General features: G+C 38.3%; 1 protein-coding gene across 8 annotated transcripts in view; it reads right to left on the bottom strand.

Annotated features, from left to right (window-relative positions):
- LOC129767232 (titin-like) overlaps positions 1 to 15,142 on the bottom strand; it is a 96,361-nt gene extending 81,219 nt beyond the window's left edge. For 3 of the 8 annotated variants that reach the window (XM_055767907.1, XM_055767906.1, XM_055767904.1), the window contains exons 1-2: positions 14,991 to 15,140; positions 14,750 to 14,879 (exon numbers count right to left, since the gene is read on the bottom strand). In XM_055767907.1, the coding sequence (XP_055623882.1) occupies positions 14,750 to 14,879 (130 nt within the window). In that variant the 5' untranslated portion in view covers positions 14,991 to 15,140. Of the gene's footprint in view, positions 1 to 14,749; positions 14,880 to 14,990 lie in introns of all 8 variants that reach the window. The other 5 variants (XM_055767908.1, XM_055767905.1, XM_055767910.1 and 2 more) reach the window with 5 other exon arrangements.
- Between the last annotated feature and the right edge of the window lie 12,232 nt (positions 15,143 to 27,374).

The raw sequence follows: 27,374 nt of genomic DNA on the forward strand, positions 1-27,374 counted from the left end.
TATGCAAATCATGAGAATTCGTTCACAGTGAAAATAGTTATTAACGTTAACTTTATTTGATAAAAACGTGACCTATTTTCTGATTTGGCACCCTTCCTGAAAGACGTAGTTCTACATCAAAAGGGAACCAATGATTCCGTTGAGCTACAAACCGTAACAAACTACGCATTTTTCTAAATGCGTTTGTTGGTCGTCGTTCGTTCGTTGGTAGCCTTCGTCGTTGAACCCAATAGAATAATTCAACCCAATATAATAATTGTGTCTAGCCATGGCAAAGCGGCAGCGTATCCGTGATTCATCGTCATCATCATTTTCTACTTTTTCTCAAATGGCACTAACGTTCCTAGAGGAACTTCGCCGTCTCAACGTAGTATTGCTTGTATCATTTTTATTAGTTCTTAGTTGAGATTTCTATGCCAAATAACACACCGTGAATGCATTCTGAGTGGCAAGCTCTAGAATATACGCGTGACTACAGTGCAAGTCGGAAGCAGGTTTCTTTGACGAAAAAATCCCTCGACCAGAACGGGAATCGCACCCGAACCCCTGGTATGTTATGTGTGATGCTAACCACTCGGCCACGGGAGCACACCCAATTCGTGATTCATCCCGCGCGCAAATACCGCAAAACGAAATTGCGGCAGCTGTTGGAGTGTCCCGGTGAACTGTAACAAGTGTTTTGGACTTGGAAAAGAACGGAAAACTATCTCCAAGGATCTCCTCAGGTCGCCTGAGATCAGTTCGGACGAAAAAAACAGTTTCCGGGATCACAAGGAAAATTTTTTCTGATCCCGTGCGTTCCATGAGAAAAAATGACTAAGAAGGTTGGAATAAGTCACCGTACTATGCGGCGAGCGCAGTAAGATTTTGAATTTTCTTAAGCACCAAAACCCAGTAGTTTTGTTCACAGACGAAAGGAAGTTGCTTATCCCGTATCAAATTCCAGTACCGACCGATACATCAGTTCTCTGTCGGTAATGTAGATAGCCAACGAGTACAGAATCCAAGTTTGACGAAACATCCAGTCAACTTCATGGTATTTGGACTGGTAGCATTAGAGAGGATAAAAAATGGACCTAGTATTTATCCGAGAAGGCGATGAAGTACCCACGGAAGTGTATATCCGTATTTTAATTGAAGTAGTACTCCCATGGGTAACGAAGGAAAATGGATTAAAGCCAAATGTGGTATTTCAGACATGTTACTCCCATCCAATCCGGATCTCAATCCTTTGGATTGTTCCTTATTAGTTTGAAGTCCAATGGTAAGTCTATATATTCCTCAATGAGTTTGCTTTGTTTGAAAATGTGCTGAATGTTTCTTCACATAACAATTCATTTTGTTTCACATTACCAAATGGTGCAATCACTAAGACGCATACAGTAAGTGTATAATAAGTATGAATCTTCTTCTCAAATTTCACAAAACAACTTCAAAACCATTGATTGATTGATTTTTTTCTGTTTTTAGGATTCAAACTATAGAGCTCATTAGTTTTTATTCCGTTAAAACCATACAAATACGCTCGTAGGGTAAAATAAGACCATGAAATGAACTCTTCTACTTAAAAAAGCAAAATATACCAGGCCTACATTTCACACGAGGTCTTGTGTAACCCTTTTTTCTGTATTATAGTAACTTCCAACACTTTTGGCTGGTTCATTATTGAACTTCAATTTTTTGCAAGAATGTCGGAATGAGAATTGAACCTGGTGTAGCCTCTCAGTAATCATTAAAAGCTTTTGAGAAATCTTGTATCAATTCATAGTAAACAATTCGAACCAAATAAGCTACTGCAAGTAAAGCATCTCCTTTTCTAGGCACACTGAATGCAGCCAAAGGAGTTTATACATTTGTACCACCTTCACTGTGTGTGTGTGTGTCAAATTTCGGTTGGAAAATGAACGATCGCTTTGGAGCGGATCTTCGAAATTCATCATCGTTGACTGGCTGAAGAATCCCACAGAGGTGAGGCTTGCGACGCAATGTTTTGCTTCTCCTCGGGCTTTCATTGTATCGGTCATAATCGTTGTATGTGCCACTAACATTAGGAAAGAAAAGAAAGGCAGGCAGAAACAGCTCGCTAGCTTGTGCGTGTGCTGGGTTCGTTGTCACATTTTTCTTATTTCCTTTGGATAGAATGTTATGCACGGTGGATTGCTTCGTTTGTATTTGCAGTAGTATTGAAGTATCCAAACTGTAATCTACTGTTACATTAGTTGTCCCTTTTGGTTGGTACAGTCAGAGGAGAATTGGGTCAATCGAAACGTGGGGCTGAGCATTTAGATAATGTTTGATATTTTACAATTACTCAATTGTTTATCTAAATAAAAGGAAAACATTTCTAATCAATTGATGCAAACCAATTGATATATATTTGCGATCTATTGAGAAATGGTCGAGTTATAAGCGATTGAGATCTTCTATTATTTCCTACATGTCCAGTGTTCAGATTTTCATTTAATTCCCCTACGTCTTTCCCCTATTTTCCTGTTAGACGCAGTCCTACGTCAAAACGCAAAATATGGTAAGTGTGTTATAATTGTATTTTTGACGATAATTCAGCTGAAAAAAACACCCAAAACATCTTCAAACGACTTCACACGATATACAAGCTAAACTGCAATTCTAGTCATGACAAGGAAATAAGTCTAGCACTATAAAATGAAAATTATCGCTGATATAGGTGAAGTTCAATAAAAATTAACATGTGTTTTGTACAGAACCATACATCCACTTCGTAAACTACTCATTTCCTGCCATCTTCATGTAGTGGGTAGACTAGTTGTTGATTTCGTTTTGAATCATACGTTTAATCGAAACTAAATTGTGAATGAATTGAATGAATTGAAATTTTTTTTTGCCCAAACAGCAAGCATTTAAGAGCTCGATGAACAATATGTTATGTAATCGAAAATGGACAAAAAGAAAGCATACAATAATCGAACTTTTTATTCAAAAAACTTTCAAAGAACTGGGCTCCATCTAACTGCAAACTGAAAATAAATTTGATCCTACCTAAAAAGGCTCTTTTTAATTCTTCATCATGTTCAACGGTTAGACAGTGGGCTTCTGAATCCAAGAAAAGCCACAAAAAACTAACAAACAACGATTGATTGAAAGACAGCCTTTTGAGTTGAATACAATTCCCTAATAAAACGGTCAGTTTACTAAATGGTGTAGCAATTGTAAAGAATTGACAGTTTCTGAAACCTTTTCTTTCTTCCTTTCTGAAACCAGATTTCTCAATGTTATTCAAGTGCAAGTCAGTCCAAATTGTCGATGTGCTCTTAGTATCCAAATAACATATTCAAACGATTCATTCTTTGAACATTTTCTAATTAATCGCTCAAACTGAACCTTTTAATAGCCTGATAAATAAGACGCTTTGAAAGCTCACGTGAAAATATAAAGGGATCAACACTACTTCGAAATAAAGAAGAACTAGATCTGGCAACGAACAACATTCGTATGAAAAACAGTCATCTGGATTAAATACTATTCCCTAACGAATCAGAAAGCATACTCTATAATGTAGCATAATTCGTATGATTCAAAAAAGAAACCCTGCAAATTTGTAAATTAATTGCTCAAACGGCAACCAATGGATATATCGATGAACAAGATGTCATGAATATTTACTCGAAAACTGGAAAAACAAAACGACCATCGAGTACTTCTACAGGTATATGAAAGGCTTAACACCACTGCAAATTAAAGTAGAACCAAAAATCGCCCTAGAAGACTCCTTCGTACTCATAGGAAGCCCACTGAAATCAACTTTTTCCGGAAGACTTTCACTCAGGGCTATGGAGTCAGAGTCGGAGTCGAGGAGTCGGAGCCGGAAGGAATTTCATTGACTTTGACTCCGACTCCTAGTTAAAGAACCCAATGGAATCAAAATATTCAGCTCATTAAACAAAATTTTATTCTATGATAAGAAAATTTTGATGTTAATTTTGTGTATTATCATAATGTTCAGAGACGTTTGATATCCTGACTAACACCCAATTTTGCCTGATTTTTCAGAAATGACCCTGATTTTTGCAGTTTCCACTGTATCAGAACGAAAACTATCCGAAAAAAATTGCTAGGATCCCTGTCAAAGCTTTCTTAGTTGAAAATAAGAACGGTAATAATAGTCCTCCGGTCCGCACATGTACAAATAAATATTAAATTCTCCTGATACAAACCTGTACGATTTGATCGATTTGCCACGCAACGATTTGCAACGATCGATAAATCGACAAATGCAGAATATAATAGAATAAGTGAAAATACCGATTTTTTTCACTACGCACAAATGTTTCGAGGCTTTTCAAAATAAGGCCAGATAATTTCATGAAACCAGAATCTCTGAAAGAAATAATAACGAGATTAAGTTTAGGGAACAACATTACCTTGTATGATGTCTATGTACGATTAACCGCAAAGTTATTAGTGAAAGAATACGTTTCAGAGTGTAATACTAGTCAAGCTTATCTTTGAATTCAAAGTCAATAGAATAAGACGTTATATATCATTTGCTCGCCAGATTCAAAGTAAAATAAACTTTAATGGTAAAATTGTAGTCAATATAACTTTTATCGAATCAATAACACCAAAATTAAAAAAAAAAAAATTCACCCTCTTTAGGAATAGTTTGTTCATTTGGTGAATAAAGATTCATTCCAAAGTATGGACGTTGAATTCAAAGAAATTCTTAATATTGATTCCTCTCCAATCCACTGTAATGATGCTGTAGGTTTTTGGAAGGGTATAATTTTAAGGCTGATGGCTTCCTATAACAATCATGTATTTGTTTTCTCAAAAATCGACACGAACTATCCGGGCAACCCAATATAAGCTGTCATGATTTCATCCTGATTTTTATTTTTATTCTTTCTGATTTTTTAAAATTATGGTTGGTAACCCTGATCATGGTTGATAATGCGAACTAAGGCCAGTCGCGAAAACGAAACCAATAAATTTGGAGAAATTTTTCCATTTTCTGACACGCACCCAGTCGAAAGCAAAAAAACAGCAACATCGAGATTCAAACCAGAGACATCGCGATTATTAAATCTGCATTAAGCCATAACTTCTTGACCAACTGCCGACATACAAAAATTTAATAAAATTTGGATCTTGATATGATGATATGTTGATATGTTGATATTTCCACAAGACAAACGTTTGATTGTATCTGTGAAACAATAGTAGAAGGAAAACAGGAGCGAATCGTGAAATAAGAAAATAAAACCGTCATCACCTTAATTTATGTTGTTGATTCATGAGCGAAAGCTGTGGTTGTGGGATGAAATAAATTTTAAAAAAACATCCTAATAGACACAGAGACATCGTAGAGCTTGTAACACCAGAAATGATTACATTCCTTCACATTGGGTTGGGGAAAAAGAAATGTCGTATATTGTCAATATATGGCAACACTTGAACATATCTTGTGTTGTACTTATAGCATCGGGTCATACTGTACGGCTATTTAAAGACGACAATCTGTGCTAGAAGTGTCTTTTTGACAGTGTTGTGATTGTCCTACTCAGTCTCAAGTTATAGTGCGTTAAAGATGGAGTCCACCAAGCAAGAAATTCACCATATTTTACGTTTTTACTACCTGCGAGGTAAAACTGCAACGAAGGCGGCCGAAAAAATTCAAGTAGTTTATGGACCGATACTGTAACGATTCGCACAGCACAGCGTTGGTTTGATCGATTTCGTTCTGGTGTAGTGGCTGTCGAAGATACACCCCGTACTGGTAGGCCGATCGTCGTGGAAACCGATAAAATCGTTGAAATCATCCAAGTAGACCGGCATGTGAGCACTCGCTCGATTGACCAGAAACTGGGTATATACCATAAAAACCGTTTGGAACCAATGCAGAAGATTGGATTCCAAAAAAAATGTAAGGGGTTGTATCTAGAATACTACCACATATTTTTGACGTAGAACTACGCAATTATATTATGCAATCCACTTGTTTACCACTTCGAATATTATTTTAGAATGCATCGAAATTTTTGTAATGGATTATGTTCTTCGTTACAAATAAATTTGATGAAGGTCATTTTACGTTTAATATGATGCCTGGGACTAAAAAAATATGTGAACGGAAAAATTGTAAAACGATCATTGTATTTTACATTTCCCTCTGAAATTATTGCACATCTCATGTTTACGTAGTTCTCGAACCGCGAAAGTTCATTCACCTCTAGTATCTGAAATGACGATTTCCCCAGGTTTCTCAGTTTAAAAGTACGTTTTAGGGAAACATATCTGCACAACGACAAGCGAGTACAAAAGTACTGAACACCAAAAAATACCCCCGATTTGCATGTATTTGCAAAGCGGATTGCACCAGGCACATTGATTTTGAAATCCGTGTTAGGGAAACACAGCTCAGCGGGAAAAAATACCCCCAACTTGCATGTTTTGACAAAGTGGATTCGCCCAGGATCATTCTTCTTCTTCTTTTTTGACTTTGAGAGACTTTAAACTTTTCAGTTCATTCGCCTCTAGCCCCAGGCATATTGATTTTAATTTTCAATTAATTTCTCATTGAAGTCCGTGTTAAGGAAACACAGTTCGGTGTGAACAAAAATACCCCCGACTTGCATGTATATTTGGAAAGCGGATTTCCACAGATACATCGACTTTAAAGTCTGTGTTGGGGAAACCGTAAATCAGGCCAATCAACCCTTGGCAGTTAGGGCGTTTAGATAACGCTTGACATTTTACAGTTATTCAATTGTTCATCTCATGAAAAATAATTTTTTATTAGTTGTGATAGACGCGAAGGAATATTTCCTATCAATTGATGCAAACATCTTTCCGATCTGTTAAGAAATGTTCGAGTTATAAGCATTCGAAACACGGGTAGGGTTAGCACATAAATCGGCAGAACAAATTTATGGGAAAAGCAAGTTCTTCCAGTTTTCATAAATTTAAAGTTTAGAGATTAGCGAATTGTAATGTATAGCATATCAAACTAATCTTAGAGAATTTCCGATTCGATTGGTATGCAAATCATGAGAATTTGTTCACAGTGAAAATAGTTATTAACGTTAACTTTATTTCATAAAAACATGACCTGTTTTCTGATTTGGCACCCTTCCTGAAAGACGTAGTTCTACATAAAAAAGCTGGATGTATGAGTGCCACACGAGTTGAGGCAAACAAATTTTTAGACCGAATAAACGCCTGCGATTCACTGCTGAAACGGAACGAACTCGACCCATTTTTGAAGAAGATGGTGACCGGTGATGAAAAGTGGATCACGTACGACAACCTAAAGCGAAACAAGTCGTGGTCGAAGCGCGGTGGGCCGGCCCAAACCATCGCCAAGCCCGGATTGACGGCCAGGAAGGTTTTGCTGTGTGTTTGGTGGGATTGGAAGGAAATCATCCACTATGAGCTGCTCAACTATGGCCAGACCATCAACTCGGTTCTCTACTGTGAGCAGCTTGGCCGTTTGAAGCAGGCGATTGACCAGAAGCGGCCATAAATGATCAATAGGAATGGTGTTGTTTTCCACCAGGACAACGCTCGGCCTCACACATCTTTGATGGCCCGCCAGAAGCTACGGGTGCTCGGATGGGATGTCCTATTGCACCCACCGTATAGTCCGGACCTTGCTCCAAGTGATTATCATCTCTTCTGGTCCATGCAAAATACTTATGGTGATACTAAGTTGGCCTCAAAAGAGGCTTGCGAAAACTGTCTGTCTGAGTTTTTTGCAAATAAGGAGGGGGTGCACCCGTGGCCGAGTGGTTAGCGTCATAACTAACATGCCGGGTGTTCGGGTTCGATTCCCGTTCTGGTCGGGGGAATTTTTCGTCAAAGAAATTTCCTCCGACTTGCACTGTGATCACGCGTATTCTAGAGCTTGCCACTCAGAATGCATTCAAGGCGTGTTATTTGGCATAGAAATCTTAACTAAGTACTAATAAAAATGACGCAAGTAATACTACGTTGAGACGGCGAAGTTCCTCTAGGAACGTTAGTGCCATTGAAGAAGAAGAAGAAGAAGAGGGGGGATATAAACCATCGTGAAACTTGCCAAAGAGGCCAACGTTTCTCATAAATCCATGCTAAGAATCTTGAAAGAAGACTTGCACGCATATTCCACAGCTAGAGTGAAACGCCACTTGATTGCGTTGGCAGAAAACATGTCATCTTTGGCAGAAAAGATGCCATTTCCTGGTCATGAGAGTCAAATGCGCAAAAAATGAGCTATTTTGAAGCATAAAAATGGTTTGTATGTATGCGTGCAGACATCTCTTTCGGTTTTCTTTTCTCTTTTCATTTGGGATTGTGCAAAAAAAAAAGTCCTTATGACGTCAATGGGGATCGAGAACCAAGGCCGGCTGGAATACGAAGTTACTTTACACGACCACGCTATCCATATAGCTGCCAGCGCTATTATTAAGGAGCGTGATAATATTACACCTCATCATAAAATGAAGTTGGAAGGTGTTTTCTAAGCCGATAAAGAAGAACATGAACGAGAATATATCTTTCTCTGTCTGGGCCGTGTATTTGGCAAACTATACGAAAAACTTTCATTTAAATGTGTCTCCTGTTTTGCTCCCTCATATTGGCTCTAGCATATGTATCATACAAATGATATACATGTATTGGGGAGTGAAACATTTTATGTTATCTTTCAGCTCATTTAATGTAATAAATCGGGATGCCAGAAAATGTGCTAAAAATTAACTTTGGGTGTACGAGTGATTTGTTCGGAAAGGTTTGTTGATATAGGAAAAAACGATAATCCTGTTCTCCGTTCTCCTCCTTGTACAGCTTCTCGAACATCGCAGGAGTAAGCACAGAAGTGAAGTACGAATATTTAGAAAAATTAAAAGAAGAATTTATCACTCGTGAGAAAGGCATCGATTGGGTCATGAGGCCTTTTGCAGCAGAACCGATCGCTGCAGGAATCATAGCAGAGGACGATCTCAATTGAAATCCACATGAAGTACTGGCTTTTATCGTGGACTGGGATTTCCTTGAAACACTGCCGACATATGCACTGTATCTGAAACTGTATCTAACTTATGAAACTCATGAGAGGAAGATTGTCCAGATTTTCGGGATATAACACTAGTTGCATTTTTATATCGCTTGTATATTGTCTCTATCATGATATTATTGCAAATTCCAAGGCACCGAATTAATTACGAGTGGAATACTTGCAGTAGTGCCACAATCCCTTAAGAACTAACGGTAGTTTCCGTAACATCTGCGAAAATGCGAAGCTTTGCCTACCCCAAAAAACAGGCTAATGACACTAGATGAATTTCGTCATGAAATGCAACCAATTGTATCGAAATAAGTAAATTTTTACTGTTTTACTATTTTTACATTGGCGGACTTTGACTGGACTCATTCTTTCCGTCCAATCCCTGTGAGTGTTTTTCGTCAGGCCGAAAACGTGCCCTTCAAGCCTCATGTATACACTGTGAATGTTGATTTCAGGATGACACAATGTCCCAGAGGTTGGAGATTTACCAATTACATCAAAACCTTCACAAGGCATAGGCATAGGAAACTTTTTCACGAAATTCTAGTTCTTGTAGCTTCAACTGGGTCAGAGTAATAGAATATTGATTTGCTTATCAGATTTGTTCAGGCTAGTTCTTCATATGATAACGAGTTGCGACGGACTGAAAGTAACAGTTTTAAAACATATCAAAGAAAGAAATGCTAAAAGATAGATTAACTGTAAAGTGGAGAATTCTTTTTTCAATTTATTTCCGATCCACATAGTAATGATTAATTGAGCAAGAGGTTAGACGATTACATATTAGTACACACCCCATCATTTTGTTTGTAAAGCATGCCTTTCCATTGATGCTCTCAAGTTTGAGACCCATCTGTACTCGAAGTCACGCAGATAAAAATAATTGTTTTTCATACATGATTCTGAATAACGCTTGATTGTGATACAGCAATGAGTTAATTTGTTGTTTTCCAAATGTCACCCTGACGGTTCACACTATTCAGTGGCTATTAATACCAACTGCCCGTCATAGTTTTTATGATTCACGAACCGCACGCCCGCCCGCCCCTTTGCAACCCACTTTCGAGTGATGGTGGCCCATCCGTCTGGTTTCCAACCTTGCCCGAGATCGTCATAAATCTTTCACCCGGCACTGTGTGCGCACAGCGCTTAGCGCTAAGTCGATGTGGGGTGCGCAGAGCGAGACAGCGTTAGTGGATACCGTTCCCCGTCCCTCCGCGGAGCTGCTGTGGGGGATTTCGCGCACTGCGCTCTCTATCTCTGTCTCGGGTAAGCCACAGCCAGCAGTTGCGTACCTGTGTTTAAAGTGTTCGGACGCGCGCGCGTGTCTCTTCGGGTTAGACTCGCACTTTCTCACTCACCCCTGCTGGGGAGTGTGTCGCACATTAGATAGACTAATTTATCAAAAGTTGCAACAGTTTTTTTTATACACCTTTCTGCAGCACAATAGTTATGACAACCTCGTCGAGTGTCATGTGTGCGTGTGGGAACTTTGACAACAAAATGGCGTTACGCATAGGCTGCGTGATGTTTGTGTGATATTTTTTTTAAACCGTTGGTTCCGTTCGCGGATTTGTTTGTAAGCTGCGTTCGCGCGTGTGATATATTGTTCTATTGTTGTTCGGATGATGAGGATAGTGCGATCATTTTCAAATGGGAACTCACTGAAAACAAGCGTATTTGTTTTGATTGATTAGTATACACATCCGGTGGAAGCACCTCAACAGGATTGATAAGCGGTTGTGATATGAAGCAGGATGATTCGGGGCGCAAAAACACAGACACGGATATAATTTTTGTTTTGTTTTAATTTTTGGTTGAGTTCTGTATCACTTTGATTACGGATTCACTTATGACTTAAAATACAAAAATATACAAAAGGTGGCATGTGTTGATGTAAATATTAATTCGTTTTACATAAACAAAAAAAAAATAAAAGTTATACCACTGCTATTCACTAAAAGCTAGATTACTTAAACATTAATCAATAAGTTAGGCTTACAAATTAGGCGAGAATAAACATCAAATAACGAAAAACTAGTAATGATTATGAAAAATGAGCGAGTGTAGAATACTAGACGCGAATTAGTTGCATTCATATAAGTTCCTGTGGCCTGGTGTAAGCTATTCATATTAACTGTATTTTGGAGATAAGCGCCAGCTCTAATGATTAAACCATCAAACTCGCGGCTAAGCAGTTGCAGTTAACAGCAGTTTTAGCGGAGGATTCTCAACCCTAGCAGCGAAAGCTGCGTAACACAAGTCCCGACCGATGTGTTGACAAAGATAAGTATAATTATTTTCCTTCACTTGTCTAGCTCGAATTTCATTGCTGCGATAATTTATCGATGTTTAAGAAAAAAACTGTTTTCGTTCACACACAGCTGCAAAATGCAAATGCAAAATGTAAGCAAAACAAGACAGTTGGAAGCAATTATTTTCGAGTTGCAGGCAATTATTTCATCTGGCAATTGGACGGCTACTAATGAGGTTTTTATTTCCGAATTTTATTTGAACAGGACACACTCGATGGCGGTCTGGATTCGACCGATCGGGGGCAGCCTGTCATGCAGTCGATTATCTAAACTTGGCTCCGTAGCGAGAGTGCATATAGTTAAATCTAAATCTGAGGCCATAGGCGTTTTGCTCTGCGTGAATGAATCGTAGGATTTAAAGTCTCCTTGAAGAAAGAAAAAAAGATTAAGATACTCTGTGTAATGTTCGCCGAGTTAGCTGAGTCAGGAAGGAGAAATTCAAAAATAGGCTGATATTATTCATAACGAAATGAGCGATTGACAACAATTCTCAACAAAGGTAGATTCAGCGTAAAGCAATCAGAGGGGGAGTTGCGTAGGATTCACCTGTGAATAATATCAACACGTGCTGTAGCAATGACTAAGCGATCAACAACCACCCAGCGGCTAAGGAACGAAGGCCTGCAGCTGATTTCACCGAAAGTTCTAGAAAAGTTTCTCTGGTACATTAAGGATTCTAAATTTCCTGCCCTTTATAGCTGAGTTCAGAGCTTAACGAGAAACAGCTGGCTGCCATTCTACTACTGTTGCATGACATATTAATCGCCCAACAAATTAGATCCACTTCAAAGTCTTTTCGGTGATCAAGGTTAAGTTTGTTCCTTCATAAACCGGGTGAAGTCATGGCCGACTGAATTTTGATCGATTACGTCCTCTATTTTCATCCCACTTCCTCTATCGGTGCGTGTGATCAAGTAGAAAAATCTCAATTTCAAAGCTATTTTCAGCCATTTTATTGTAGCTATTCTGTTTTATTTAAATTGTTTTTTCGGCCTGCTGTAGCTTACTGCAGAAGTGGGTTCTCTGTGAGCGTATTTCTCGTACAATTTAATTTTTATTTCATACTTGCAGAGCCAAGTCGTAAGGCATTAAAAGACAAAGCGGTAAGTATACGACCAATTAAAATTAAAAAACAGCAACGCTTCGTATGTGTTCCGTCTTTCGTAAGGATTCAAATAAACAAATAAATGATCATGATAGAAAAATCTAGTGTTTTTATTATCCGAATCAAAATTTCCACAAAATGGTCACCTGCCATTAAGCGTTCTTTAATTGGCTTATTTCTACCTCAATTAGTTGCAGAAAAATGTAACGCCTGTCGCATGAAAGCAGATCGTATTGTCGAGACATGATAGAGAGAAAGTACATTCTCCTCTACAGGGATTGCGTTCGGCATCATTATTTCTGGTTCTGTCAGGGAACGCGCAACCAATGCTCGCACCGAAAAGCAGGCGGTTTAAAAATAGCATCGCGTCGGCTCGGCCGAGTGCGTGGAACATTATGCTTGTATAAACTCAGAGGATCTAGTTATTTTTTCTTCCCCCCGGCGGGTTCTGGGATCTTCCCACACTTTTACACACATATTCGTTTTATCAGCCTTTCCTGGCCACATCACGGTGTTGCTGCTGCTGCTGACTAACGTTTGGAGAATTCCAAATGTTTTACACCTTGCGCGGCCTTTGCACACGGCACGGAACACTCGCCGACATGTGGCGTTTGAAATACCCGCTCGGGAACCGAATTTTGCACCCCATTATTTTTTTGTGGCGTGATGAATTAATTTCAGGTTAATTCCTGATAGGTATTACTCGTCGGAAGACAATTTTCTCCACAGTACGTAAAATTGTGGTCTGGCAGACGTCACACGGTGTTTCCATAACTCAGAAAAGAACTACATTTAGTGCGTGATTGAGAGTGATGAACTCGAGGGACGCGATAATGAATGATTCACATGAAAGCTACGAAAAAGTTGGAGCGAATCATTTGTAAACAAATCTTGCCAGTATCCCACATAGATCGGATTTGCGTGAAGAATAGACGAAAAGTTAAGAAACCCTTCCCTTGATCGTTTTGGCAACGTTTGTGGGATTTTTTTTTCAATCGCACCTTCTATTCCTACGAACCGTGTCTCTACCAACGAGGGGTGTGCGGATGCTGGGATGCACACTACAGCGTGGAGAGTTTCGCAATTTCGCTACCTTTTGTGTCTGTTCGCCACTATGGTGGAAAACAAATCATCGTCATTCAATGAACCACTTTCCAGTCGAGCGGAAAGTGACCGAAGACGAGTCAATTCGAGTTCTGACAGCGAGAGTAGGAGGCACACTGAAGATGTCGCCCTTCTCGAGTTCATCTGAATTAATCACTAAGACGCGTGATGAGTTTTTAATACCCACTTATCATGGTAAACAATAACAACTATTGGGTGTGTTCTGCGTTTAAAAACTGCTTGCAATTTTATTTGTTAAGCTGCTTGTTTATCACTAATCGGTTGCTTCTTTTTTCTTTAAAATATTTGTTATAATGAGTATTTAATAAGCTAGGGTATTTGTATAAACATTTCGCTTCAATAATAAATTAGGCAATAAATAGTCACTTTCATCCATCTTAAATGGGCAGGGCTAATTTATCAACGACGACTAGTAGGGGAGTGGCCTGTATCTTTTTTTTTGTTCGTGATATTTTTTTTCTCTATACGCACTCTCGCTTGTAGCAAAGTTTGCCCAAATGTTATAACTATAGGCAATTGTGGATAACACTACGACACATACAACAGAAACATGAAAGCCGACAACGGAAAACAAATAACTGAACCATATGATTAGAAAACAAGAGTTTGGCATCTGATCGGGATTTGAACAATTTTTATCGCTCTTAGGGATGTGGCTTAGGTTACTTTTGGCTAAAAAAACAAATATTGCGCTAACTACAGCTACGTTCGCGTAATTCTCAAGTTATAACCGCGTGGATGGTTCCCTGTTCTTTTTTTTTATTTTCGGAAAAATAATCTCGTCCGAGAAATACGCGTTTGCATATGTTGGTTCACATTTTAAAGCTGACGCCGCACTTTCACAAATAAAATAATGCTGCACTAGTATCTATTTTCTTCCGTTCGAAATCTTTTGCTCGAGTGTCAATCCATCTCGTGGGCTATTCTCTCCTGATTTGAAATCTTTCCTTCGAGTTTGCTTTTGTTGTATGTTTGCACATTCTTTTATCATTTTTTAAGAATTGTTTGTTTTTTGTTCTGTTAGCTGTTGCCTGTTTTGTGTCTGATGACGGGTTAGCTTTTCAAATGTCAACGTCAATCAAGATTAAACAAAAATGTTCGGTAAAATAAAAAAATTAAAGAAACAGAGAGAACAAAGAGGAAAGAAAACCAACTTATGGATTATTTACTGGGAATTCTTACTTTTGACTATCAGTTTGGCGGACGTTTCGACCTGGCCCGCCGAGGTCGTGACCCGGCAGGTGAACAGACCGGAGTCTTCCTCGTACGTCGTTCCTATCAGTAGCACTGCGTTGGTGCCCTCGGTGATCATCTGGAAGTAGATGGAAGGTTCTTGTTAGTGGTAAATCTCGGATATAATGTGTAGTAAAAAAAGTTTCATGTTGAATATGAAAAGGATTCGCGTGTCGCGTCAGCAACTTACAGATTTTTTGTTGTAACGAAAGATCAAATGGACGGAACCATTTTTACCAATAATTCAAGGTGCAAGTGAACAAGAATATTTCAACTGCTCTTTGAGATATTTTCCCCTTGTTCTGGTCTTCACTCGTGTATCAACTGTTCTGGCAATACAACAATTTACAACGTGAAGGATTTCATGATAAAACATGGCGGCACTAATTGTAATGTCGGTTGTATTAGCGAAATTTACGACCTGCAAATCAAATTTTATTTGTATCAAGCAATAAATCCAAAACCTGTACAAGTATAAACAATTTGGCAAGCTGCATGGCAATTTGGTTGATTGCCAAAGCCATTGTCGTAAACACAAGTAGAACTCAACCGACACGATGAATAATCGCGCTGGCGACGGCCATTTTCCATGGTGGATGATTTGCCCTTTTCTGTTCACATTTCTCCCACGTTCCCATTTGCGACGCTTGGCGATTCTCGTTTTGGCAACACTTCGCCGCCGTCATCGGTCTGCCGCTGTGCCGCTGTAAACATTTCGTGTGCAGTTTGAAAAAGATCACCTGCCGCCTCCGTTTAAACATTTATCCCCGTTGGCACAAGCGGATTCCAAACAGTTTCAGGTGAGAAACCGCTAATCATCTGCGAAGTGAAGTTCTATTTTCGTCGAGCGTGTGTTTACGTAAGGACGTAGTGCCGTATGTGAATCATCAAGCGAAAGCGATCACGGCCAACTTCATTAAAATTGCAATTCGCGTCGGGAAATGCCATGATTAACGGACTGTCGTGAGTATTTGTGACTGGATGGACGGTCGCCTGGCAGCGAAAATAGCTCGTCCAGAGACAGTAATATATTATTCGCGATAATTGATGTTTATAGGTCTGATGATAGCAAATAGAGACGAATACATAGAGGGATTTTGGTTCGGTAATTCAAATTTGAAAACAGCTCATGAACGAGTTGAATATAAAGTTGCATACGAATTCGAATGACATTGAGTTGAGTGAACCTGAGACGAGACATGACAATAGGGGGCCGATTCCGGACCGCTTTTTCTGTCAAACTCGGACCACTTGCAATTCGGCTTCTGATTGGCTGATGAGGAAAACAATTGACAAAGATATATAATATATACAAAAATGGGATTTCCAAGATTTTCACAGTATTGCCAACTATATTCGAAATTGAATAATAGTTGCATTCACATTTCAGTTTAGCGATAATTTCTATAATGGATTCTTTGTACAGGGTTTTCCAACTTTAAATTCCGAAAGTAAATTGAAATAAAACACACTTAGAATTCGAATTTCAATGAAACTTTTATTTCAAATTAAAGTTTGGTTTATGCCATTATGTGTGAAATACAACATCATTCAAATGTCCACCTAGGGCTTCCTCGCACACCTTGATCCGGAACCGGAATTTTCGATGACTTTTCGGCATATATGGGGCGGTATCTCGGTCATAACTTCACGAATGTTGTCTTTCAAATGTTCAAGAGTTTGCGGAGAGTTGGCATAGACACGGTCTTTCGCATAACCCCACAAAAAAAAGTCTAGCGGGTTCAAATCGCATGATCTGGACGGCCAATTGGCATCACCAAATATGACGCTTTGGTTGACAGCTATGTCAAACGGTTGTCAGCGCAGGGCTGTATTCTTTCGGAAGGCCGAAATGGAAAACCCTGTATATTTTCGTTTCTATTACGTCCGGTGTTCAGTTTCCGAAGAGAAGGAAACATTGCATCGGAATTTCCACCATACATCTTCTCGGGATTCTCTTGCCATCTAGCATAGCATAATAGCAGCGGCCTAGCAGAGAAGAGCATTCAATTATTTCCCAACCGTAAAGCAGTTAGCAATAAAATTAAGATAAAATAACAAATAACAACCAAGACAGCAGAAAAAGTATTTAAAATCATGTTGGAACCTGAATAAACCACACATACCTACAAAAAAAAAACTGAATAAACTCTATGTTATAATTTGGGAATGTTTTTTTTATCAATATTTCAGTACTGTTAGTGTTTGAACGATATCAAAGTTGAAATATAAGGCCTTATTCCCGTATACACTCCACGGTGAAAACGAAATGAAGAGTATATCTGGATACGAAATTAGTTTTTAAGTCTTACTACTCGGTCCGAAGGCACTTTTAAATTGCTAAAATCTGAATGAAAATTTTTATCTGTCGTTATTTATTCACTTGAAGTACGTTTTTCTTACCCTAACTTGATCTATATTCTATACACTTTCCGATATTCTCACTAAAACTTATCATTATAATATAAAATTATCTTCAAATACAATTTTTGCACGAGATTATTTTACCAAATGAGGAAAGCAAGTTTTTCCATTCACATTGAACACTAATTTGATACGGAGAAGTTAATTTTCATTCAAAATTTATATTTGAAAAGTGTTCATTCTACCTGAAAGCCCATCATTTTCTCTCGTAAAACGAAATTTAATGGCGTGTCGTTCATTTCGTTTTCATCGTGAAGTGTAAACGGTAAGGCCCATAATCTCTTGATAAATAAAATTAACTTTGAAATTAATTCCTACTATCAAATCTACGTTTTTTAGTTTTCTCTATCTCTTCACGTTTAATTTTTTGCTTACCAAAATAACAGGAGAATACTTATTCTTTAAAATATGTGATATTCGGTTGAAAAATGAATACAAAAAAATGGTGCAGCACAGAAAATACATGATACGAAGAACACATGTTTTTCCATGGGAGAATAATCTTCCGAAATTTTATAACATTTGTCAACCTTCACATCTCGCTTCCCTGTTATCTAGCACTTGGTCGACGAAAATGCAGAAAGAAGAGTAAGAAGCCAGTTGTCACGTCTTGTCTTAGGAGTGAACATGCAAGCTTGGTTTTAGGGTAAAATTACACTGTTTGACCGCAGCCAAATATTTCATACTTTTGACGTAGGACTACGTCTTAAATGAAGAGTGCCAAATCAGAAAACAGGTCACGTTTTTATGAAATAAAGTTAACGTTGATAACTATTTTTGCTGATTATGGATTTTAACGATTTGCATACCAATCGAATCGGAAATTTTCTAAGATTTGTTTGATATGCTATGCATTACAATCCCACTGTCTGTATATGGTTTAAATTGAAGCATTCCCATTTTCCCATACATTTGTTCAATCCATTTGTGTGATTTCCCGAACAGAACTGTCAATAACGGGCAACTCATGCAGCAGCTAGAATAGAGTATTGCATCTCCTCTGAGGAAAATTCTCAGAATATTTCTGTGCCCGAAACAACAAAGTTCGTTTATTCTGCTCGTTTAGTGTTTTATGTTTCCCCTCGAGCTGTGAAGGCAGCGAATATTTCACAAAGCCATCAGCGTTTGGCTTTGTGTGTGTTGCTTGTTTTCGTTGCGCAAAACATAGAACTTGTTCATTTCCTGAACGTGTGAATAGCACACATTCGATACTTTTAGTTGCCATTCATATTTGCTCTCGTGCGCATCGGTTTTGTTATGATGCAACAAACTCCTAGCTTTGTTGACCAAATTTGGTTTGCAGGTTTTGACTGGGAGTCGAGAAACGATTTTTCATAAACGGTCATTCTCGCGATGTTTCATCTTTATCGCTGCTACTGTGTGCATCTGTTAGACACGTGTTTGATGCTTGTTGAATGGCGATGTACGGAAGATGCCTCCCGTTAAATACTCAGTGCAATGCGTGCATTGATATTAAGAAACAAATTGCGACACATGACTAATTAGTGTATTGTTCTCCATGAGATTTAATGGCCTCTCCAGGGTCCTCGGAACTCTTTACTAAAGAGTTATTTATGAAAATTCGCAAATAATATCCGAAATGATAAACCAATTAATTGGAAAAAAAGATTGCGTTGTCCTACGGCCTAAGCGTCGTGTCTCGGATATAACCCCTCATTTTTTTGTTAAAACAGAAATTTGATTCGGGTGTAGGGTAAGTTGGCGGGATTTAGACATACGGGGTGATTTGGACGACCCTTTTATCTCAAATAAAGTAAGGCTCAACTTGAATTTTGACGTAGGACTACGGCTAACCTTTCAATATAGGGGCCTATTTCAATATTTCTGTGTGAAAAAGTGTTCAGTTTTTGAACGCTAATACCTCCTCAATTAATGAATGGATTTTGGTTCCAAATACACACATTGATAGGAAATATCCTCAGCAATTGTTTATATGCTACACATTACGGGTTTTCGGCTCATATAAAGTTCAAATTGATGAACAATTGGAAGAAAGAATTCCCTACTTTCCCATACATTTTGTCTGCGCTCCCGCAGCAAACAGCTATTCATTACAAGCAACCACGGGTACGGGCGAAACGTATGGAGAAGGTGAAGGAGGGAGACAAGAAGAAGATTAGAAATAAATATAGGCGGTCGCTACAACGTTAACTATATGACTATATAAAATGAGCGATGGTGGGGCTTGACCACATTCTATCATCGGACGCCAAGCAGGAAAAACGCTATCTTGAAATTGATTTTCAGCATAAGAAATATCGCTGCATTTGCCGGGGATGTATGTGGTGTGATACCGCAAGAGTGAGAGACAGGAGTTTCAATGGGATGTGGAGCAGGAGAGCCTATCGAAGTGTGTTAAAAGCGGTGGAAGCGTCGCGCCGGGTGAATGAGTGGCTAATTGCGCTCGATTTGATAGAATGCTGGAGTTTTTAAATGGTTTTATTTAGCTGTGACATATTTGTATGTTTGTATGTCACATGTTTATCTATGGCACCACATTAATTGAAATTTGACCCATTTCTTGTTGACCGGTTGATCTGAAATTTGGAACACACCTTCATCTCTGCAGTCACGGGTATCAAATGAAGGACTTGACTAGTAGAACACAGTTATTCATGAGGAGTACAAAGCCCAATTATATCACGATACCAGACGGTAAATTCCTATTACGATATGCTTTCCATCAAGTGTGTGTTCGTTGCCGGCTGAACAATAGCCCCTACAACATTTGCACGACAAATTTTAATTTTTTCGTATTTAAATCTAAACGTTTGAGTGTTTGCTAAGTGCTGAGGTTTTATTTTATCCTTTGATTCTTTTTCTGTAATTCTGTACCAAGACGGGTCTATGGTACTAGGTGAGGCCGTTTCGTCACTAAGTGGGTTAAGGGAGCGGTATATGAAAACAGTACGAAAGAAAGCAGAAGGGGAATTATTTGCTTGTAGCGTGAAAGAGACAGACTGATCACGAGCGAGCTCCGACACTAGCGTATTGTGTTTTGTTTACAAACAAAACACAGTAGACTTCCAAGATGGCTGAAGATTGGTTTTAGCAAGTTGGCCCATCTTAGGATATACTTCTAGGCGCCTTGTTCTGTACATGGAAAGTTGGTCATTCTGGAATCTGTGCTCCATGATATTCGAATAATTGACACCCCTTGGTGTAGTCCTACATCTTTCCGGTTATGTCCCCGACATTACCCACCCGCCTTTTTTTGTGTCATCTCCTTCTATTGTTGAACCATATGTACCTAACGTAAAAAAAGTTTAGTAAAATTCAACAGGTGGCGGGAAACGGTAGCATGAACACAGCAACCACTTTGATTGTCAGAAAAAGTGAGTTTTCCGATCGAGGTTTTAAGGTTTTGTCCGCTGATTAAACAAACATATCGTGTATTGTGCAGTAAAGATTTGTTCGCCTAAGGAAGAGCAACAATTCGATGCATCGAAACTGTAAGTTTGATAACAATAAATGAAATTAATTGCATTTTAATTTTTGCATGTTGTGTGGGGTGACAAGGACACGTTTCTGTGGGGTGAATTGGTCCTACAGGTTTGAGGTTTTTTTTGGTCTAATTGATTCCAGATTGGCGATCTAACATACAAATCTACACTTAGGCGCCGCTGCGGTGAAAGTAATGATGGTTTTAAATTTTGCCATGTGAGTTTATGGAAGGTTTGTAGTTCTTTCCATAAATTACAATGTTATAATCATAAAAGATTGTTTGAATGCGATGAGTTTGGAAGTAATTTAGTTCTGCGCAATTTTATATATATGTTATTTTCTTACCGCTTTCAGTAGTGAAAACTGTATAAATGATGACAATGGTTGAATCAAAAAAGGAAATTCGAGAGCACCATCAAAAACAAGTTGAAAAATGCATGTGAGAACTACCTCGGAAAGTTCGGAAGTAAAATATACGTGATTTATTTTTGAGTTTTAGGTTACATTATCATCATTTTCTTAGTATAAAGACAAAATCCAGATGTCTCACCAATCGTTTACGTTTTACGTTAGATAGTCAATTCCGCAGAATTACAAAAATAGGATGGGCAGATAACGTTGGAAGTAGAGCTTGAAAGAGCAACGCAGGCCATCGAGGACGGATTTTATTTGACCAAGCATCGAAAGTGTTTGAAAATGCTCGAACAACAGTGAAAAGATTCATGCAGAATTAGAAATGGTCTCAATGCAATTTTTTCTGGTCTACAATCTAGCCAAGACACCTTGTATCGATTCCAGAACACATTTATTGTAATATTATCCTGAATACCTTTACAAAACATAAGTATGTTTTTTTTCGATGAAACACACACAAGATCAAATCACCCCGCTTCAAATTTTAATGTCAAAAATCATCTCTTTTTTTTATGATATATTTGGTAATTTGAAGCTTGACATACTGATTGAACATTATTGATTGAAAGTAAACAAAGTGTACTCAGTGTACAATGTGACATTTTTTATTTAGACCGTGTTGGCTTGGAAATTTTAGACGATTTGCTTAGGAGGTCCAAATTCCCCCCATAAACAAAGTGTACTCAGTGTACAATGTGACATTTTTTATTTAGACCGTATTGGCTTGGAAATTTTAGACGATTTGCTTAGGGGGTCCAAATTCCCCCCATTTCCCCTACTACCCTTAGGGCATTCATATGCTAACACACAGCATGGGACACCAGTTTGCAACCACTGTCACTCGCGAGAACAACCAAAGTCTCAAACTATGTAAATTAAGACTCTTTAAAATATACTACAAAGTGGGCCAATATGTCAAAACCATTTGCAGCAATCTTATTTTTTCTACACAAAATATACACGTTTTTGTGAAATCTATTTAACACTTTCGACGCACCGTCACCCAGATATGGGTGACACTTTCCTCGCTCGAATTGAGTAGGATTTTTAGAAGGAATTTGATAGAATAGGCACCTAAATGTAACTATAGGATGTGAAGAAAAATGATAAAATCATAACCATAATATTATACTGTTTATACTAGCGTGTGAATTTTTGTGTTGTAAACAAAATTTGTTGTACCAAGACGTTGAAAATGTTGCAGAATACATTTGATGGCTCAGGTATATCGAGAACACGGGTGGATGAATGGTATTAGACATTCAAAGACAGCCGAGAGAGATGCATGATTTACCCCATTAAAGAGGACCATCCATCTCTCCAACTGATGAAAAAATCGACAAAATGAATGGAATGTTGCTCGAAAATCGTCATTTATTTTTGAGAGAACTAGCTCGTGAATTAAATATCTCTCACGAGGTCGTTCTCCATATTTCTTCACCGTTATCAAGTAGCTTGAATGCATAATTACTGGAGATATGGCCCCGTGTGACTTTTTCATATCTCGGAAACTCAAATTATCGTTTCATGGGACTCGTTTTGACAGAATTGAAGAATTTAAAACGAATTCGCTGAGTGAAATCAATGCAATGAAAATAATTCCTATATACAGTTATAAAAAGATGACTGGATTGTTCATTGGAAAAAAGTGTTTCTTCAGAAGGGGGCTATTTTGAAGGCGATAATATAAATATAAACTATTGGCATGCTTCAAGTGACGCGACAATCTGCTTAATGCGGAAACGACCGAACTCTAATTTTGTATTCGCATTCTGCAATTTCACCGACTCAAATTCTCAAGTCTCTCAAATTGTTTCCCTGTTTTGGCGCAAAACAAAGGACAGAATATTTCTCAGTCGAACAAACTGCGGACTAATATTGAGTTCCCATCAAAACTTGCTTCATCGGATTGTATTGAGAAGAATTGCGTTCAACTCAGATGATTTAGACTCGATCGAATTTCAGAATAATGGTGTTAGTAATTTGAATTTGAGCCATTTCCTGTTGACCGACTGATTTCAATTTAGTACAGATCTTTAGTACTTATGATGATACAATTATGTGTCTTCCGTATTATTGTATATACAAACTGGACGCCGTCACATTATCTCTTTTTCACAACCTCCTCAATATGGGCTTGAAGAGCTTAACTAGAGCTAAAATACAGCAGACCATGGACAAGTTGGAGGGTTGTACCCTAAATACGACCGCACTGTTGACGTAAGATTACATTACGACATTTGTTGTATGTTGATTTTGAATATCTTCGAACATATGGGTATTTATTGAAAATGTTTGTCTTGTAAAATACAGAACCTCCAGGTAAAAAAAACGCGCTATTTGGAAAATCCGCGTGAATTTAAAAATCCCCGTAAAAAATACGCTAATTGGAAAGTCCGCGTAAAAAACCTGGGTGTACACCATGAAATACGTCGAGTGAAGTTTTCGTACTCGGGGCGGAAGAATTCATTCGCACACCATTCAAGTGACTAATCATGCTGTTCTTTGAGATCTACTTTTGTCCCAATCAATTGAAGTAGTGATCGAGACTCATTGAAACCCGTCGTTATTTCGGTTTGTTTTCAGAAAGAAACAGAAACAGCAGGTTCGACATCTTTCATTCCTAAGGTGGGCATACACTGTTTGACTGGAGGTCAAATATTTGACATTTTTTGACAGATAAAGTTCGGTTTGAAGTTTTTACAAACACTATTTTGTTTGCCACTCTTCAATTATCAACAGTGGCAAACAATGTCAAACATTGAAAATAAAAAAAAATCGACTGAATTAATTGAAGTACATGACTAACCGAGTGCTCCCTTGGCCGAGTGGTTAGCGTCATAACTAACATGCCGGGTGTTCGGGTTCGATTCCCGTTCTGGTCGGGGGGATTTTTCGTCAAAGAAATTTCCTCCGACTTGCACTGTGATCACGCGTATTCTAGAGCTTGTCATTGCATTCAAGGCGTGTTATTTGGCATAGAAATCTCAACTAAGTACTAATAAAAATGACGCAAGTAATACTACGTTGAGACGGCGAAGTTCCTCTAGGAACGTAAGTGCCATTGAAGAAGAAGAAGAATAACATGACTAACCATGTACAGGTTCGAAGAACGGACCGAAAAAATATTCTAGGCATCCAATAACTGAATATTTGTTTGTCATGTTTTGTGTCGAATATATTCGATACGTTGATCAAATTTTATCTGTCAAAAAGAGTCAAAGTGTATGTGTATGAGCACCCTTACCCTTCTCGCATTCCTGCAAGAGTGTGACGTTAACACATAGGGGAAGACCGGAACAGACGGACAGGGCGGGTAGGATGGACATTCATGTATAATCGATAAAATACATTTTTATTCAAAACTAGCTGACCCGGCGAACTTCGTCCCGCCCAACTTTATTGTTTTGATATGAATTTAACACATTTGGCCTTCCTTTTTTATTTATATAGATAGGAATGCGTTATTTCACCTGAAAATCCATCTCCACTTTCAAACAAAAATCAATTTCGATAGCGCAAACATTGAACGGACCGACAACGCTTATCAAGATGTAATTTTAAAACATATAGGAAATCAATTTTCCGAATTCTCCGATCTTCTTTCAGAGTTTCCCGAAAATTTTATTAATTTTACTCTCCATAACATTGATCTACGGGCAAAGACGAATACATCAAAATAAAGATGGCTCAAATCGGACGATTCCATCTTCGGGTCTCGCGCTTAGCAACACATTTGCCCTTACATTTTTATTTATATAGATTTGAACGATGTACAGACTCGCAATACAGTGTATCAATTGATTTGACACTCACTGTGTTCCCCCTTCTGGCCGTCTGTCAAAATTGTGAACAGTGTGTGAACAGTTCGATGTAAATTTTAATCTGTAGAAAATAAGGTTATCGTTGCTAACAAGTAATTTATTGAATATTTTTCGTTACGTCTCGTTACTTCCTTTCCTTCCATTTCCTCGAATCAGCGGTGAGTTTCCTTATTTTCACTCCAGAAATATTGATGTTTAAATAATACTAATCAAGTCGGGTAAGACGAACACCGAAGGGAAAGACAAACGTTATGTTTGGGAAACGATTTGATTAATTCCTTCTTTTTTCAACAGATGTCCACTAACTACGTTTGCAAGAGCAACCAGTCATCATGGACGAATCAGCAGAGCGATTTTTAGAACATAATCCGAATCTGTCATTCCGAAGCTATTTTAGGCATGAAAAAATGAAAAAAATTACAAGCCCTTCTAGGTGATTGCAGTCAAGCCTTTTTGTTAAATAATTTTTAGAGCTTTTTGAAGATCTCCAAAACTTATCGAGTACATAAACTTGAATTGAATGTCCATCTTTCCCTTCAAGTGTCTATTTTTCCCGACTCTTTCATATTTTTCAAAGATGACGAACACATTGATTTTGCAATAACTTCTGCCTCAAAAACAATCTTTATTATTAATCTAAAAATCCCCAAAAAACAAACTATGCATGGGTTATACCTATGATTTAACCGCAAGGTTGTGTAGGACTGCCGTTGGCTTAGTAATCATTTGTGATTTTTCAATCAGCAATAATCGCACCTCGGATGTCTCTCATTGGGTACGATATCGCAGAGCTATCTTTTGTATGTATTGATTAAGTTATTGATTAAACTAGTGAATGAATGACACAATTTACGAATTCAATTGCAAACAAATCCTAATTTAGCTCAATTCATGCATTATGGTAGTGGTTATCACAGCAAATAGTTATCAACATTTTGCCTAATCATCAAACGGTATGCGTAGGAGTTGTACCCGCTCTCGTAGACCGTGTTAGCAAAACGAATTCCGGAGTGTAATAATGCATGGGAGTATAAAAGTACTGCCATGATCTGCAATGCCGATTTTCCCAACTTATTGGTTACGGAATCTGTGTTGGGAAAACACATTCCGGTTTGCAAAAATACAATCGAGTACAAAAGTACTCGCAGCTTGGTTTTGAAATCCGTGTTAGGGATATATTCCGATTTGCAGAAACACAAACGAGTAAAAAATACCCACAACTTGCATTTATTTTTCAATGCCAGTTTCCCCAGGCTCCATGGTTTTGAAATCTGTGTTAGGGAAACATTCCAACTTGCGAAAACGCAAACGAGTACAAGCGTACCCTCTGATTGCATCTTATTTGCCATGCCGATTTTCCCAGGCAGGCTGGTTTTGAAATCCATGGGTTTGAAGTCTGTGTTAGGGGAACATCCATTCATTCCAGCGATGGTACCTTAATCGTTGCGCAATCGTAACTGAGTGGATTTCCAAGCGGCACTCGCTTTTATGCCGATTAAGGCTATTGAAACAAGCTTTTGGATCAAAAAGTAACAAGCATAGGACGCGTAGACATTTTATCTTTCGAATGAAGTGTATATCATACCATTTCGTCCAATTGTTTTGGAGCTATTAACGCTTAAAATCTCGTTCTCCGGCGTAACGCTTTCGTTTGCGAAAGTTTCAACTTACACCCCAGTATAGAAATGAAAGACGTAGTCCTACGTCAAAAACTTTTACTTATGGTGTCCGTCTTTACCACCCTTCCCATAAGAAAGGGAACATTAGAAAATGCTCTTCCAACGCTTGCTTTGTACATACCCTGCCTATATAACAGTGAATGAACAAAAATCGTGCTTTACTGCGGAACGCCCAAATCCGCGGTCTCGAATTATTGTTTTCGTTGACCTCAATACGTTCATTCATATTCATTTGAGAAAAGTGTAGCTTCTCGTTTGACAATGAACACTTCCTCAAACGAACGAGTATGAATGCTTTTTTTTGATGAAACATGATATTTAAATTTAGTGCATTTCTTTCAATCGTGCGTTTAAGAAACTTTAACACTTCTCATTTTGTGAGTGTGTGCGTGCTGAAAGATTCCACTATTTTAATTTTAACATTCGCTTCTCAGTTGTCAAAATGGTGTACAAGCAATAGAAGTAATTTATTAAAAAAAAGTCACAGGAGGGTTGTGTCCGAGACACGACCGCATAATTGACGTAGGATTCCGTTAGGTTATCTGTTGATTTTGGATAATTACATCGTTAAACTCTTTGATAATGATTAGGTGGACCTGAAAAGGACCGTTTTGTTTGGTTGTTGGGTATTGTTTGTTCATTCCACCAGTGTTTAACGGGTGATGATGACAGAAGGATGATAAACAGTCGTTGGATGGTGCGTATCAGATAAAGGATACCGAAGTGGAACGAGATATGGTGAGAACCGCACTCTATGATCCTAGACGA

Source organism: Toxorhynchites rutilus, chromosome 2 (genome assembly GCF_029784135.1).
Source record: "Toxorhynchites rutilus septentrionalis strain SRP chromosome 2, ASM2978413v1, whole genome shotgun sequence".
Lineage (NCBI taxonomy): Eukaryota > Metazoa > Arthropoda > Insecta > Diptera > Culicidae > Toxorhynchites > Toxorhynchites rutilus.